Source organism: Tetrao urogallus (assembly GCF_951394365.1).
Source record: "Tetrao urogallus genome assembly, chromosome: 25".
NCBI lineage: Eukaryota > Metazoa > Chordata > Aves > Galliformes > Phasianidae > Tetrao > Tetrao urogallus.
In genome coordinates, this window is record NC_136838.1 from 2,624,359 (window position 1) to 2,642,215 (window position 17,857).

The 17,857-nt window shown below is 56.2% G+C and overlaps 1 protein-coding gene across 1 annotated transcript; it reads right to left on the minus strand.

Moving 5' to 3' along the window:
• Positions 1 to 11,306: 11,306 nt before the first annotated feature.
• Positions 11,307 to 16,615, minus strand: SCAMP4 (secretory carrier membrane protein 4; the record flags this gene model as incomplete). The annotated part of the gene is made up of 6 exons (XM_079546756.1): positions 11,307 to 11,483; positions 11,594 to 11,711; positions 11,900 to 12,001; positions 12,538 to 12,694; positions 14,020 to 14,148; positions 16,519 to 16,615. 6 exons carry the CDS (start codon positions 16,613 to 16,615, stop codon positions 11,307 to 11,309), a joined length of 780 nt encoding a protein of 259 aa, XP_079402882.1.
• Positions 16,616 to 17,857: the final 1,242 nt, after the last annotated feature.

Consider the following 17,857-nt stretch of genomic DNA (forward strand, 5'->3'; position numbering starts at 1 on the left):
GATGTGACAGCAACAACCCCAACCCCACACACCTCAGAGACCCCGCAGCCTCAAGTCCCACACGTGCTTCCTTCCAGCACAGAGGGATCAGCTGCAGTGAGGACAAGGGGCTCCACATCTGGTCTGCAAAGGGACAGAAACGTTTCCCAACTCTTATCCTGTAACAAAGGGAACTCCTGGATGCATGCGGCTCCTTCCCTTCCTTCCCTCCCCCAGGCCCAAGCTAGGGACAGGCTCAGAACCTCCTGTCCACCTGGAGGAGATTTCCTCCCTCCCAACAGCCAGGACACCTCCCAGCACCCTGGGCACGACCCAAGCAGCAGCATTCATTGGTGTGTCTTCCTGCTGCCCCCAATTGCAAACTCCAAGGGTTTTCCAGACGGCTGATGCAAAGGTTAAATGCCCTTTGGTTCTTATGCTCTCTGCAGCTCGAGGTACTTCACTGAGGAAGCGAAGTAGGGGGAACTGAGAAGGGGGAACTGAGGCACAACTGCCCACCATCACACAGAACGCCGCTTCGCAAGTGGGAGAAGAGCCCTGGGAGGTGGAGAAGGAGGGCAGGCCGTGCTCCCCATCCTACAAACAGCTCAGAGCACAGGGGGGCTCAGCACCGCAGTTGAAGGCACTGATCGCTCTGGGAGCAGCGCGGAGCTGAGGCTGGGGAACAGCTCTGCACCAGAGGGCAGCAGGCAGGGAGCAGATCCCCAGGGAACTGCTCACTCATGCATGAGGAGCGGGGCACTCAGCCCTGCAGCAGGGAGGGGAAGCCAGGAGTTCGTATTTTACCCCAAGGAAGCTCACCCAGAGTGCTGCAGCCCCGCAGATCCCAAGCACAGGCCCAAGGCTCTGTGCAACGCCTGCTGGTTCGTGCACCGCGAGATGCGTGGCAGCAGGCTTCCCATCTGGGGCTGTCACTGCACACAGCTCTGCCTGGCCTCACGTCATGCGTATCACCACCAAACCCTCTGCTGTCAGCAGGATCTGGGCTGGCATAAACACTTTTAATAGTAGGAGCTTTTTCTTTTTTTTCCCCTTAACCCATATCCTTCTGACAGAACCAGGTTAGGAAGCAGCTGCACCGGCAGATCTGGGGTGGCCTTCTGTGATGCGAGGTGGGGAGAAAGGGAACAAGCAATCACTTCCATCACCAAAATACAGCTCATTTCAACTCCTCCATGGTTACACAAAAGCAGTGGACACTACCAGTGACCGAAGCAGCTCTGCTGTGTCCCGGCAGAGTCCTGGAGGCGGGGGATCAGGGGGTGCTGCTCCCACCGGTGATGAGGCTGCTTCCATTTCTGGGCTGCGGAGCTGCAGCACTGCCAAGCCGAGCTGTCCCACATTCCAACAAGCACTGCTTCTCCCCCTGCTCTCTCCCTCAGGCTGCCCAAAGCCTCACGCATTTCCCAAATTGCTGCCAAATCTTAAGAATTGGGAGGGGAAGGAGAAGGGTGGAAGGGCAAGCTTCCAGAGGGGTTCACAGGGAAATCTCTCCCCTGAGCCGTCAGACTCCCCATAGTGGGACGCCAGCACTGTTTCCCTTTTAGAAGCAAGTTGCAGGGGCTCACTGCCGCCCTGCCCCACATGAGGACAGCTTCCAGGGCCACCAGCAGGACCCAGGGCCCCCCCACGGGTGGAAGGAGCAGCGAGGAGGCACCGTGCAATTAATCCTCCCTGCAGAGTAAGTGGGGCAGAGGGACGTGCTGTGGCACGGCAACATCCATCTGCTTACACACCAGCGTCAGCAGCGCCTTCGGAGAAGCAACGAGAGATCTGTGAGGCATTCCTCCCCCCACCCCCTCTATTACAAGGCCCAGCAGCTCGGCCCTTCCTTGCATCCTCTGTCAGAGGTGCACAAGTGAACCTGCTGTTTTCATAGGCGGGGAAGCAAAGCAATACAAAACAGACACACCTCAGATCTCCCCATGAGATCAGGACGGCACCAAAGCAGGAGCGCCGCGAGGGCTGCAGATGGAGAGGCAGCCCCAGAGCTGCTACAGGTCAGGAGAGGGATGCGTACACATGGAAACCTCTCAAGGAGTTCATCCTACAGCCAGCCACCTCTCAGGCAGGGAGCTGTGGTGCAACCTTGCTGCTTTCTCCCCTTCCCTTACCTGCTCAAGACCTGCTTTTCAGGGCTCCACACAAAGGGATGATCTGTAGTGTCAGAGGAACGTGCAGGAGACACCCCCGTGAGGACCCGCTCCATGCTGCTGTGCTATTAATATCTGGAACATTACTTGCATGTACAAACTGTCCCTTCTCCCTCATTTCTGGGCTCTCACTTCTGTGAGCTGTCCCAGAAAGCCCAGCCAACACACGCTCACCCTTCCTTAGCACACACTTCTATCTGAAACCCAAACCTTTTGTTTCTAGTTCCTGCCACTTCTCCCAGTCCCTGCAGCAGCACACCACTGGCTTCCTCACTCATCGCACAGCCCATCCATGGGCCTAACCCCATCGCTGCCTTTGTTACAGTGCTGCTGGGTGCCCACTGCAGCCTCAGAGGTGGCATGAATCCCCCCCAGGGCCCTTCATGGCTATGGACGGGCCGCAGGCTGTGCTCAGACTGCACAGACTCAGCTCAGGTACCTCCACAGTCAGTGCCAGGCGTCTGCAAAAGGGAATGAGCCAACGTCCATCTTCCTTAACAGCCCCCTGCGCCCGGCTCCCCTGTGCTGGACGGGGCTCTGACAGAAGCCTTCGCTTCCCCATCGCGCTCACAGCCACCCCAGCCAGGCTGAGGAGCATACAGGCTATTTTTTACCTAAGCACAACTCAGTTAAATAGTCAAGAACCCAACGAGGTTGGGGCAGAGGCTCGGTGTGCAACTGAGGCAAAGCAGATTTCAGCGCCAGAGCTGGGACTGGGAACTCAGCCTGGCTGCACAATCGGAGCTGGGCAAAGTGCAGCGGGTTCCCCCTGGCAGTTCCTCACCAACCCACCTCTGGCGGGGCTCCCCGTGGGCCAGGCAGTGGCACAAATCGAGAAGGATCGCAGCGAGGCGAGCGAGAAGCCATGAGCAGGTCCAGGGCACGGGGAAACTGCTGTTTGCAGGGCTGCTGCGGCGCATTTCACAGCCACCAAAGGCCGAAGCAAAAGCAAAAGCAGCCCAGCGTTTCTTTTCCGATGGGATTTTTTCACCAGGAAGTCGACGCGCGCTCCAGCCCGGCTCCCCGCGTTGGAAGCGGCCCCAAACCTGAGCCTTCAGCCCTGGCAGTGGGACAGACACACACCCAGCTGCACAGACGTTTCCTCCCTGCGCTGCTGCTCGGGCCCACGGGGCAACATGGGGCCCTCGTAGACCTGTATGCACAGAGACCAAAGCGTTTCCTGCAATCCCTCTGCTCCCTCCCCCCTTCGTGGATGTTCTTCTCTCAAACTTTTTCCTTAAGGCAAATATTTGGAGTCCAGCAGGCATTCCTCATTGCAGGAACAAGTTAAATATTGGCCCTAAAACACCAGCAAGTGCCTTTGAACGATTTCAGGCTGGAGAAACATTGCTCTGGACTTTGATTTCTGGCTCTGAGCAGAAATAGGAGCAAAGCACTCGGAGCTGCACTCCTGTCCCAGGAGCTGTCAGCATCTGGGATCTGTCCCCTGCTCCAGGTGTCTGCTGTCACCCCGCTGCATTGCATCCTCTGGTTATTTCAAGACCTGCACTTGGATACTCAGAGATGTCAGAGCAGACCTGAAGGGAACAGCAGGTGCCCCCCCCAGGCTGCAGCTCAGCCTTCAGCTCAGCCTTCAGCACTGCTCCAAGCAGCATCCTTTGTGGTGTCTGTGCTGGGGAGCACAGATGGAAGCTGTGAATAAAACCATTGGGATAAGGGGAACCAATACAGCTGGAGGTGGGGTAATCCAGGAGAGCACAGAATGGGCTGGAAAGCCCCGCTCCTTTCCCACTTGGAGCTGGGAATTCAGGCAGGGAGAGAACCCAACTTCATCACCGCCAACAGCTTGTGTCAAAAATGGAGAAGAAAAAGGGTCTCATGTTGTCATTTCTCAATCAGCACAGACCCAACAGCAAAAAGCAGTGATTTCCTAGCAGAGGACATCAGGCACTGATGAGGTCTGCAAGAACAGAGCAGCACAGAACCACGCTCCTGCCAAGGAAAGCTTCACAGAATTCAAGACCAACGTTAGCCCCTGTTAATTAACTTAAGAACAACCCTCCCAGGAAGGCAAAGCCTGCGCATCACCTGCCAAGCATCTCGTTTGCCATTTGGAAAGCAAAAGCCAGGCCTCCTTCATTAAAAAATATTACATCACATTAAACAACCAAGGGCCACAGGACACTCTCTGCTCAGTGCTCTCCTTGGGAACAAACCCTTACGGCTGTGGGTCACGCACCTCTCGACCCACCCACGTGAAGCTCTGCCTGCAGGCTGATGCTTACCTGGATGGAGCAGCATTCCCAAAATCACAGAGCATGAGAGCACTGACCCTCACTGAGCTCCCTGAGCGGCTGCAGCGCCGCACCGCAGCGCACGGAAGCAGCCAGCCCTGTGGTTTCCCATTCACTGCTTCGCCCCTTCGCCCCACAGCAGGACGGTGCTTTCAGAACCCCTGAGAGGTTTGGGGAGAAAACTGATGGTTCTGAACACATCAGGCCAACCATAAGGCATGCGAGGGCTGAGCCAGGTTTGTACCCCAAAGGGGCACCCAGCAGCACAGCAAAGGGATCCTGAGCGCCTCTGCCAGAGGTGCGTGCTGCGATACTTTGTTTTAACCCAGTTTTGTGCAACAGGAAGCACCACAGCTGGAGCAGGGATTTCAGGGGATCCCTAGGAGATGGAGGGCAGCCAGCATGGTGATGGGAGCCCACAAAAGCCCCAATGCTCAGCGTGCAGCTGCTCCAGAAGTCACCTCTCTGCCTCCCTCACCACTTAGCCCTCAGCCTGCTGCACTGCCACAGCCCTCCAGGAGGCACCGACTGCCAGCAGGAAGCACAAGGATCCATTCTAATTAAAAAAAAAATAAACAGATAAATTAGAAATCCCACAATTTATAAGCGCACAAGGTGCTGCTCCACGCACACAAGGGATGCCTGTAGCAAGCTCAGCCTCCCTCCCCCTTCCCCCCCCTCCATCTCCCCAGCAGGGCAATGGGCTGAGGGTTTGGCAGCACCAGGTGCCATCATCCCGAGGCTTTGGTCTCCAAAACCCAGCCATGCAGGTACTCAGCCTCCTGGCCACACAAAAGCTGGGGCTGTCAGCAGCTCTGCTGCTGCCAGAGCACAGGCTGCACACACACACACACACACGGGATGGAGCAGCCACAGAACAGCACTGCTGCTCCCAGCACAGCACTTCTCCTCACCACAGCAGCTCAGGAAAGCACCAGGGGAAGGGGAGGGTACAGACAGCCCGAGCCCAGGAAACGTGTTTACTGGCATGCTGCTCTCAGACATCATCTCCTCCAGCCCAGAGGGGGTGGGGGGAAATACTGATTGTCCACCAGCACCAGCCTCGTGCAGTTCCCATTGATCCGCTGAGTCACTCTCAGATTAGCAGTTTTGACAACACTCGGGCTGCACAGGAGCTCAGAAGCAGAATACAAAGCAAGAGGAGACGCAAAGCCTGGCGCTGCACCGGCGCAGGGAAGCACTCAGAGCAGAATTCGGAAACCTGCTGAACTGCGACTGCCAACTTCCTCCTCTCCACTCACTCATCTGAAGAGTGCAGCAACAAGAAAACCAAACACGAGCCACGCTGCAGCCACACAGAGCTCCATTCAGTGCTTCCCGAGATGCTGCCGGACACACAAACATCCTCCCCTGCAAACCAACGCCAACTGCACCCCGGTTGGTTTGGTGCAGGCATAGAGCAGAGCAGCAGCTGTATTTGCAGAGGACTACAGAACCCATTTGTACCCACTTATAAGGCCTTACAGGTTTGAAGGCTGGCAACCAGGAGCTGCAATCCCAAGGCTGTGGCAGGGCAGCACCCTGCAACAGCAGGATGATCCCAACAACCCCTGGGGAACTCGGGGCTCCCCCAGGTGCACACCAGCAAGAAGCTGCCACCAACCCAGCAGCACGGTTGGGTTCAATCGTCACTGTGACCCTCCAACCCTCCCAGAGGCTCCACAGCAGCACTAAAACCAGCCCTGACCAACGCTCCTACCCACAGCGCACCAAATTACAGCAAAACCCAACAAATCTCTGGCAAGCCCCAGCTGCCAAACCCACCCCAACACAGCGAAGGCCTCTCCCCGCCATCCCCACGGAGGCCTCCTGCCCTAATTCACAGCGATTCTCTTTCACTGGCAAACACCAAACGCTCGCTCCCATCTGTTACATAAGGGCCAGCGCTCCGAGCTCGGCAGTGGCAGCTTGGGGTGGGGGCAGAGGGCTGCACACCCACAGGTCAGCCCTGCTGCCCCATGAACTCACTCACTCCTCGGGATTTATTTCCGGATATCCAACCACTTGTTGTGCAGAAGGTAAAGCAGTTTAACGAGGCAACTTCCCAACGCAGCAGCACGCCTCGTTCCCACACCAGCAGCCGTTTCACACAGGACAGGACCAGGCAATGGCTGACCTCCAGCTCAGGTTGGTTTCACCAACTTCACCGTTTCACTTCAGAGCCACACACACACACACACACACAATATGGCTGGTGGCTGCCCGGACCACACGCCGTTCTCCACGCCCAGCTCCCCCACAGAAGCCCAGCGTTCCCCCCCTCGGGCTGAGAGCTCTGCTGCTCTCTCTGCACCCGCAGACAGCAGCACGGGGTGGCTGTTGAGGTGGGGGGGCTGCTGCCCGCAGAACTCTCCCCATCCGCAGAGGAAGGCAGTTCTCCCCGTGCTGGCGGGGCAGGAGGAAGGGGAGGCCGCTTTATTTCTCCCCCCACCCCCCGTTCGTCACATCCATCCTCAGCAGCTCGGCTGAAGAAAAAAAAAAAAAAAGCTTTTTTTTTTTTTAAAAAAAAAACACCGTGCCCAGCACAGCCTCCCAGCCCCAAACCAACGCTTCCAGAGCCCTGAGGGGAAAGCGAAGCCCCATACAAAGGGCCCACGTCCTACAGGCCCCGCCACAGCGGGCGGGGGGAGCGCAGCCCGGCCCTCAGAGCCCCTCACAGCCCCGCTCGGCGCCTCGGCTCGGGCTCCCAGGCCCCACGAAGGCCCCGCAGCCCCATCACCCCCACCGGCCCCCGCACCGCCCCGCTCCCGCTCCCCGCCGCCGGCACCGCCCGGCCCGGCCTCCCCCGCCCCAACGCTGCCCGGTCCCGGTCGGGGCGAAGCGCGGCGGCAGGGCGGTCCCGGTAGCCGTTACCTCGGCGGTCCCTCAGCGCCGGGCCCCGCAGCCGCTGCCCCGCGGCCTGCCCATGGCGGCGCCCCCGGCCCGGCTCTCCTCACGCCGCCTCTCGCCTCCCCTCACCACTCCAGCCAACGACACCGCTACGCCGCCGGCGTAAGCTCCGCGCTCGCCCATGCGCCCCCCACCACGCCGCTGGCGCAAGAGCCCTTCATGAATACCAACTCCGGAGCGGTGCGCGGCGCAAGCGCAGCCGATGGGAGGATGGTGGCGCAACGGCGTTGGCGTAAAGCGCGGTCGAGAATAGGAGGCTGGAGGCGAACGGCGGGCGGGAGGCTTTACGACAACGAAGCGCGCTTTACGGCAGCGCCGCGCTCGGCGGCTATAGGCGGGACTTCCGCTTAACTCTTTGTTTACCGGAGCGCTCGGTGCGGTGCGCGGCTCTGCTATCTGGCACGGGCTGTGTGCTGCCTGCGGCCCTTTATAAAGGACAGGGACAAGGGACAGCCCGTGCTGCGGGGGGTGGGACCGCGCTTCCTGCAGCTTCTGCTGGGGGACGGGCCTTGTGCTGCATATAGCCCCAGTGGGGGACAGGCCCTGCTGTAGGGCAAGAGCTGTGCTATAGGGGCAGGCCCTGCCATAGGACTAGAGCTGTGGTATAGGGAATAGGCCCTGCTATGGGGTGAGAGCTGTGCTGTAGGGGACGGGCCCTGCTGTAGGACAAGAGCTGTGCTATAGGGGATAGGCCCCAAGCTGCCTGCAGCTCCCTATAGGGAACATTGTGTTCCCATTGACCTGAGGGAGAAAGGGGACAATGCTTGGAGTCAGTCCGTCTGCTTGCTTGACCCACTGTGGGAGAAATGCTGCCATGAGATTTTTGCAGATGTGAGGACGATGCAACATCCTGTGCATAGAGACAAGATGCTAATGGCTACAGGTAGGGTAGAGGGCTTTGAGAGGAGGAAGTGATTGAGAGCAGCAGATGTTGGATTGAGTGGCTGCAATGAAAACAGCTCTTTCAGCTCCTGTGAGCAGAGCTGGAACACAAAGCAATTTGGGGCAACAGATCCAGTTGCATGCTTAAGGAAAGGGACGCAACTCACCTTCGTGTCAGTTTGCCCCAGAGATGGCCATATCCTTTCAGGCAGCAAAGCAGACAAGGCAGGAGCCCCACAATGGGCTGTGCTGCTCAGGAAGGGCCAGGAAGGAAGGCTTGACCCCATTTATCACCTGCACCTCTCCTAAGCTGGATAATGAGGACAGTGGTAACGTTGTTATAAAACACTTGCCAGCCAACTGTCCCACTGGTCCCCAGCAAGGGGATGAGCTTTGTCCATAAACGTGTGGCTCTTTTAAGGAGAGGAAAAAATAAAAAATAAAATTGGTGGGAGACTTTGGAAAGAAAATCTCCATTTTGCCATTTCCCTCTGCCACAGCTGAGGTTCCGTGGGAACAGACAGAGCTCTGACACAGCCAGTTCGAGAAGAGCACAGGATGAGCTTTTATTGTCTTGTGATCAAAACACAAACAGAAAGCAGAGCCCTGCAAGTGACACAAAACATCACACACAGACACGAGCAAAACCAGGAGCCGGGTCCGGGTTAATGGTGTGAAGAGATCGAATGTAAACATTAAAAACCATAGAGGAGCCCGAAGAATTCAGCCATGGCAGTTCAGGCAGCACTGAGTCGACTTGCTGGAATTCGGGTTTCTGGCATTGAAAAGGATGGAAGGGGGGAAAACGTGTTTTGAGGTGGCAGCTCCCATCCACGGAGCTTCGCTGAACTCTTTAGAAATCTCAGGCAGTGTTTGCTCATGACTTAGCAATCATTTTGGTAACGACGGCTGTGATCTTAGCGTCTGCCTCCAACCAGTTTGGTTTGAAGCTCTGAAGTATCCCCTTCTCTGCATCGAGCAGGTTGGAAATGCAGGGATGGGCGCTTCGAAAGACCCCCAGATTCCCCAAAGGTGAAAAGAGAAGTACAGTCTCTTGGCAATGCTTCTCCTCACGGTTCTTTTATCACTCTCTGATGGCAAGCGACATAGAATGCTTAAAATCACACTTGACACATGACAAAGGCACCTGAAAGCTTGGCAACGTCGTATTCTATTATGAAGGCTTCAAGCATTTGTAATTACAAACACATTGCACACTTGCAAGAAGAAAACACCCTTGTGTTCAGCACATGAAACATCCCCGAGGGCTGGTGCTGCAGCAGGGGTCAGTGCTGCTCGTAAACCAAGGTCAGAGGAGGCTCTGCTCTCCCACCGATGTTTGCTGTTGCTTTGGCCCTAACAACAAAGGTGTTGTGCAGACTCCAAGCTGTACTTTGCTGAGTGTTTATGGAATGACATGGGAAAAGTGAATGGAGCGAAGGGAAGTTTTGCAGAGGGGGATGGGGAACAGATATTTCTCCTTCATGAACTAACATTGTTAGTTAAGGCACATGTAGAAACGCTTTTCAAAAGATCACTTGCAAATCAGTTCCTCCTAGCTGGGGCAGCCTCCCTGTCCAGAAGCCAGGATTGCTTTCCAGTTACTTCGTGTGAACGTGCAGTGACTCCTGCTGCAGCACCTATGGCATCCCCTGGAGATGGGCAGGCCATGGGGCCGAGCCAAACCTGCAGACCTGGCTCACACGGCCCTGCACAGGACCAGCCCTCAGAGCTGAAGATGCTTAACGCTCACTGCCTTCAGAAACATTGGGAACTGACCTCCCAGACAGAGAGAGTTCCCAGCAGGGTGCTGGGGGAAGGGGGAAAGCAGAGCCTTTGCTGCTCGGGTCGCTGCAGGACACAGGGAATGGGATGGCTCAGGCTCCGGCCGTCCTGCTGGACGTGCATGAGATGAAGGTGGGCAATGAGATACATCAGTGCTAGCTTTCAGGGGTACAAACCCTCCCGACAGCTTTCTCCTCTTCGCTGATTACTGGGGAAAGGCAAGAAGCTCTGCTCGTACCTGGAAGTACTGCTGGATACAGAGGAACCAGCTCTGCACTGCTGACATCAGCTACTGAGCTTCCCTTGGTCAGTCAGACAGCTCACTGCACGATGGTGTTGGATTTTAACTAACATTGGCAGAAGGCAGAATTAAATCTATCCATTTTGGGAATTGCTCTCAAACCACCCTGGGGCCCGGTGTTGAGATAACACAGCTGGAGCCCAGAGCACAGGACAAGGCAGTCAGTCAGGCACACGTAGTGTCAGCATGAAATTCTGGTGTGGGACTGGGATGGCACAGAGATCTCACACTGCCTGCCTGTAAGAGGGCGAGCATCCCCAGGCTCAAAGCCCAGTGCCAGATGAAATGGCACTGAAATGACACAAAATGAGATGAATCTGCACCTCTGCAGCACACAGATCCAGCTAAAGCTTTTGGAAACGGCGAAAGCAGGACTTGTATCCTAAGAGCAGTTCTAGCCAAAGAAATGGGGACTCTTCTTCATTTCTGAGCAACACTCACCCACAGTGAGCACTGCCTTATGAAGGAATCTTCACCAGAGAGCTGCAGATTGCACAGACACCTTCAGATCAGCAGTACCAAAGAAATCAGGTGTTACATTTCCCGTGGAATGAAAAATTCCAGATTACTCATCCAGGAAAGCCAACACGGGTTGGTGCTCTTGCTCAGATTGTGGTTGTTCCGAGGACAGACAGCTTGGAGGTGTGTGGGGAAGCAGGAGAGCAACGCTGGCAGCGCTCACATTGCAGGGAGCTCAGCCACGATCACGAGGAGCCCTGGAGCAAAGAGCAGTGAGCAGTGGGTTCCTCAGTCTGCAACGAGGCAAATGCTGGAGCAGCACAGGGGAAAAACCTTCTGCTATTCTGATCCAGCCGTGCGGAGCTCTGGGCGTTCCATAGCAGGCAGCACACGTCTTCTGCAGCAACGAGGAGACAAAAAAAAAACCAACAACCCAACAACAAAACCCCGCCAAGAGCGGAGCGTATGGAGGGGAATGCGAATGATCTTTTCAGATAACGATAAAAGGAGCGGAAAATAAAAAAGGGAGAGAATCCAGGCAGCGCGCAGCCCGGGGGCTGCCTAAGGCCATTGGTTTCCCGAGGGGTAGTTGGGCACCGTGGGGTATTCGGGCAGGCTGTTCCCTGCAAAGTTGTTGTATTGGGCCTCTCTGCTGGGGGGGTTCCTCCACGCACCGCTGTGCCACTCATCCTGAGCCTTCTGGAAGCTCCCGCCGGCCCCTCGGTAGATTTTGTGCACCTAAAGGATGGGCAAAAGGCCCCAGTGAACATCCATGAACGCTGCGCTGAGCACTGGCCGTGCCACACAGCCACAGACATCGCGCGGCATGGCAAAACTGAAGCTCTCACCCTCAAAATGCAGACCAGCATCGCCACCGCCGACGTCGTGAACATGATGGCAGGGAACAGCATGAACACAGCAGCTGCCACGTTGGTGCTGAAGAACGTGATGGCTGCCAACCAGCCGCTGCGGGGAAGGGAAAGGAGAACACCATTAGAGCAGCTTCACAGCTCCTGGACGCTGAGAGAGCAAGGAGGGCAGTGCAGAGCTCAGTGCTGCTCTGTATCTCCCCAAGGCCCTGGAGCTGGCTTGCCAGCACTCCCTCTGTCCCCCTGCAGGTTGTGCAGTGGCCCCTGGGAGGAGGCTGTCCTTACCATGCTCCCCATCCAGAGAAACCCACTGCCTGCAGGACGGTGAGGATGAACTGCATGCCGAAGACGAAGAAGAAGGTCATGAAATTAAAGGAGCTGTCTGACCTGCGAGGGAAGAGAGATGTGAGGGGCACACTGAGTTCAGACTCAGAGCTCAAACCTTGAGCTGGAGTGGGTTCAGGTAGGGGTCAGGACTCAGAGATCAAACCCCTGAGCTGGAGTGGATGAGGGTTCATGTTTGGGTTCAGGTGAGGGCTCAGAGCTCAAACCTCAAGCTGGAGTGGTTTAGGGTTTGGGTTTAGGTTCAGGTTAGGGCTCAGAGCTCAAACACCTGAGCTGGAGCGAGGTCTTCTGGTGACCAAAGGGTGCCACCAGCTGTGTCTCCTCCACTCTGAGCCTCTCCTCTGCATTCATATTTATTTTTAATATGCATCCACCCCTGTGAGCAGACTGTGCCTCACCGCCCCTGTTGTACAGAACTTCCTTCTATCCAGCCTAAATTTCCCCTCTCTCAGCCTGAACTCATCTCCCCTTGTCCTGTCACGGGATGATCTCCAAGTTCCCCTCCAACCTGAGCCATCCTGTGATTAATCTCTCTCCCAAAGAAAGAAGAAAGCGAACCCTTCTGGGTTCCCACGTACCGAAAGGCTTTGTACACCGGTCGGAACCAGCAGACGTAGCTGCAGGGGCTGAAGAGGATCAGCCAGAGGATGGCCAAGCCAAAATTGACTCCGTAGCCACCTCCAATCCACCACGCCAGGCAAGCAATGATGTTCACGACCAGCGTGATGCAGTAAACTGCAAAGAGAGCACAGGAAAGAGCATGAACTGGTGCCATTTCACATCACAGAACAGTCAGACACCTGGGATAAAGCAGGGGTGGTCTGTGCTGAGTGGGAAATTTGCACCCACCCCAAAGGGAAACGGCTTTCTGCTGTGAGCTGTGGGGCAGCAGCACGGGGACAGCCACCTGCAGGGGATGCACTGAACAGGGGGCTGAGGATCCCTTGTGGGACTGCCAAGGGATGGAGAACAGCACAAGGCTCAGCCCAGTGCTGCTACGAGCAAGGCTCAACCCCTGTTGGTAGCAAAACCCCTTTATGAAAGAGGAGAGCTGTGGGCCCTGTGCTCTCTGGGGCTGCCCAGGAGCTGTCAGACACCAGCACAGCACCTTGCAGGCTCTCCCTCTGCTTCCTGCAGCCTCTGAGGAAGCCTGGAAGTGGTTCCAGGGCTCCTAAGTGCTGCCTTGAGTGAGGGAACAGCAGACTGCAACCAGGCTGAAAACACAGAGACATCCAGGCCCTTTCACACCCCCTGTTCTGCCCCTCGGATAGAGAAACAGCTGCCAGCAGACCCCAGAGGGCACCAGTGCTGTGCTCCATAGCTGAGCATGTCCATTCTGCACTCAGCACCCCAGAATGTCTTCCTCACAGCTACTGTTTTTAATTTCCATTACTACTCTGCTCATGCACACGTGGCAGGTGTCGGTAATTTCTCCAGCAAGAAAGATTTCCTTTAAATGAGCCCTCGTTGGAGATCCATGTGCAAGGGTTACAGGAAAAATGTCAGTTAATATGAGTCTCCATTCCTGGAGACACCTGAGGTCAGGGGATGGGGCTCTGAGCATCCAGTGGAGCTGTGGGGGTCCCTGCTCAGAGCAGGAGTACGACCAGACAACCCTTAGAGCTCCATTCCAACTCAGCCCATCCTGAGATTCTGCGACCTCAACGATCGTCCATTGAACCACTGAGTGGTTGGGATGGGAAGGGTCCTCAGAGGTCAAATGTGGAAAGGCTGGGATGGGAGGGTCCTGACAGGTCAACCATGGAGTGGTTGGAGTGGGAGGGTCCTGACAGGTCAACTGTGGAAAGGTTGAGGTGGGAGGGTCCATAGAGGTCAAAAGTGGAGTTGTTGGGTTCCAAGGGTCCTTAGAGGCCAACCATGGAATGATGGGGGTGGAAGAATCCTTACAGGTCATCCTTAGAGCCATGAGACCACAGAAATGGTTGGGGTTGAAGGGACTTTGTCGCTGCTTGGCACAGGAGTGGGACTGGATGGTATTCAGGGCCCCTTCCAACTCAACCACACACCCACAACCGGGGCAGCTTCCTTATCCAACGTACAGATCCAGACGTGGTAGATCCTCTTCACCAGGGACTGGTAATCGATGGGTATCTCATCCCCAAAGTTCTGGTAGAAGCAGGGCTTCAGGGGGATGAATTTGGGGAGCGGCGGGAAGTTATTCACCTTTTCTACAACACAGAACACAGCAGATGAGCTGAATGCTGAGATGTTCTTGTAAGTGGGGCATCCTCTGCACCTTCCCAGCGTGCATCCCACTCTCAGGACAAGGATAATTAAAAAAAACCCAACAAAACAACTCCTCAAAATGAGTGTCCCAAAGGAGGAACCCCAAAGATCCCAAAGGAGGGGGTCCCAAAAAGGGAGTCCCAAAGGAGGGTGTCTGAAAGAGGGGGGTCCCAAAGAGGGAATCTCAAAGAGGGAACCCCAAAGAAGGGAGCCCCAAAGGAGGGGTTCCCAATGAAAGAAGGGAGCCCCAAAGGAGTTTGCCCTTGGAAGGCATCTCTCTAACAGGGATTTGGTACCAGCTCAGTGCAGGCGTGGGGTGGGGGAGGATTCTGTTGTTAAGGCATTCAGGGACGTACCCCTTTCTTTCCAAAATGGGTCTTTAGGCAACACAAAGCCCCGCCAGCGAACAGAAAGCAAAAGCTTTGCACTCAGACACCACAAATCAGCACACGCTGACGGGAAGCGACACAGAAAAAATCATCTTGGGGACAAATTACATTTCAATATCAACTTATTAAATGCCCCAACCCCTGTATGAAAGCTGCTGTCAGCTTGCAGGCAGGGCTGCCGATGTGTGCCTGCATGCAGCCCCTGCACCTTGGGGAGCACTGCTGATTAAAGTTTGATTGCAGGCCAGGGCGACTAATTGCATCTCATCTCCTTCCGCCCCAGTAAACAGCATTAGAGCCAAGCAGGGGGAGAGATGAGGAATGTGCTGGGAAAAGCTCCAAATGGCACAGAAGAGGAAATGTCTGAGCAGGGGCTGTCAGTGCGAGAGTTCCCTTCCCCAGCTGCTGTCTGTGTGAGCAGACACTGCAGGAGCCGTGTGTAACTGTATGGGGAGTGCCCAGAGCTGCACTGCATCTGTGAGCTTTTAAAGCTGGCGTGAGTCACCTCGCTGCAATTAAGCTGCATTAAGAGGGAGAGCGCAGGCAGGATGCTGTGAGGGGAATCAAAGCCTTTATCGCCACAGCTGCGACCTCAGGACGCTGCATGGGGAACACAGCAGTGGGGGAAAGGAGAGGAAGGAGCTGCAGAGCTTTGGGGGTCACTAAGAAGTATTGCAGCGACGGGTTCCAGCTACAGCAGCGTGCTGAGAAATGGGATCTGGAAGCGTTCTGCTGTGCATCGAGGGGTCCTTACCTGCCATGGTGGTTCAGGGCGTTGCTGGGCCACAGCAGCCAGACAGCAGCAGATCTACTGAGAAGCAGAAGCAAAGAAGGGCTGAGGCAGCACATGTGGGCAGCAGCACGCTGCCAGCACAGCCCAGAGTGCTGCAACCTGCAGGAGCGCCCCCAGTGCCCCCCAGCCCCCCCAAAGCATCCCCTTCTTCCCCCCCAGCAAAGCACCCACTCACCGTCTCAGTGCCTCATTGGGGCTGGGATGGTACCTGGCTCCCTGCAGAGGATTCCCAGCTGCTGGCACAGAGCAGGCAGAGTTAATTGCAGAGCAAAGCACTGCTCCAAAGGTGTGTGTGTGTTTGTGTGCGTTTGTGTGTGCGTGTTTGTGTTTGTGTTTGTGGGTGGGTGGGTCGGGGTGGGGGGGAGTTTTGCAGCACTGCAACTACGGCTGCAATGCATTTCCTATGGACTGGGTGAACCCAGGTGAGCCCTGGGAGGGCACGGCAGCACAGCGTGCTCCTCCTGCACACCGATGGGGAATCCTTGCACTGCTGTCAGTGAACAGGGACAGGATCAACCCCAGCCGCTCCAGAGGTCTGATGGCTCTGAGAATGACTTGCAAGGATCCCCTCACCCAACCACTCCATAGTTGACCTCTAAGGACCCTCCCACCCCAAGCACTTCAGCATTGACCTGCAAGGACCCTCCCACCCCAACCTCTCCACCATCGATCTGTAAGGATCCTCCCACCCCAACCTTTCCACAGTTGGCTTCTAAGGACCCTCCCACCCCAAACACTTCACCATTGATCTGCAAGGACCATCCCACCCAACGTCTCCATAGTTGACCTATAAGGACCCTCCCAACCCAACCACTCCCTGGTTGACCCGCAAGGACCCTCCCACCCCAACCACTTCACCATTGACCTGCAAGGACCCTCCCCCCCCCAGCACCCCGCTGTTCTCTCAGGGTCCCACGGCCCCGAACGGATCACCGGAGCCCCGCACGCACCGCCGCTCCGCTCAGCGCCGCTCCCCCGCTCCCTCCGCGGCGCCGCGGGGTTCGATGGGAAAGAGAGTCCCAAACCGCAGCGCGGCCGCAGCGCCCCCCGCTCTTTGGACTACAACTCCCAGAGTGCATCGCGGCGGCGCCCAGCGCGCGTCACGTGACGGTGCGGGCTGACTGCGCTACGGGGAGCGGAGAGGGACATTATTATGGGAGCGGCGAAGGACTGAAATCCATCGCAGCTGAAGGGGACGTTTGCCACCACGTGGCAGCCCTCGGCCATGGCGACGGCGTTGGAGGGGTGGTGGCCCCAAAATATCTGAGACGGCCTAGCCTTCCAGAGAGGCCTCAAAGTAAGTCCAAAAAACCAGTATTTCTGTTAAAATAAGAAACACAATTTGAGAGGCTGCTGCTTCAGAGGCAGCCGTGGACCCAACGTGTCCCCACACAGTGTCATGGGGCTGACAGAACCCCATGGGGAGCTCAGCCCCACACACATTCTGAGGGTCAGGTTCCGTGGGTCCAGTGCCGTGGAGTGAGGTTCAATGGGTCAGACACTGGGGTCAGGTTCTATGGGTCAGGTGCTGTGGTTCAGATCTTGTGGGTCTGGTGCTATGGGTCATATCCTGTAGGGTGAGGTTCTATGGGTCAGGTCCTGTGGGGTCAGGAGCTGTGGGTCAGATGCTGTAGTGTTAGATCCTGTAAGTCAGGTCCTATGAGTCCTGTGCTGTGGGTCAGGTTCTATGGGTCAGATGCTGGGGGGTCTGGTCCTGTGGGTCAGGTTCTATGGGTCAGGTGCTATGGGATCAGGTTCTATGGATCAGATGCTGTAGGTCAGGTTGTATGGAGTCAGGTTCTATGGATCCAGCACTGTGGTTCAGGTTCTATGGGTCAGGTGCTGGGGGTGAGGTTGTGGGTCAGGTTCTGTGGGTCAGGTTCTGTGGGTCAGCCACTGTGAGAACACAAGCAGGAAGGGAACATTTGAGCCCCACACCAGCAGACGTCCCTCTGCCCCACTGAACAGGCACTACTGGGGACACTGGGCTACCAGTCCGGGTCAGTACTGGAGGTTATGGGGCAGATGCAGCAATGGGTTCCATGCATGGAAACCCACTCAGCGCCATTGGGGTCACACTCACTGCTCCCCACATTGTTCCCATGCAGCCCCACACATTCCCCTCCGCTCTCCATCCATCTCATCTTTATTTAACGTCATGAAGAAAGTCCGACAAAGTCCTCAAATAAACACTTCTCCGCTCCTACGGCTGCGTGGGCCCAAAGAGGTTTTATTCATCATTTTCTTTTCTTTAAAAAAATAGAAATTCCCATCGGACAGAACATCCCACTCACGTCCCCTAAACGGCAGTGGGTTCCCATCGGGGCCACCAGCACCCATGGGTGCAGAGCCGGGACACGGAACGCGGGATCTCCCATTCCTTCCATTCATTCATAGAGCTTAAAATAAGATAAAAGCCATCGGAGCTTCGTCGAGAGCGTTCTCTTTGCACCGACATTCACAGGAATA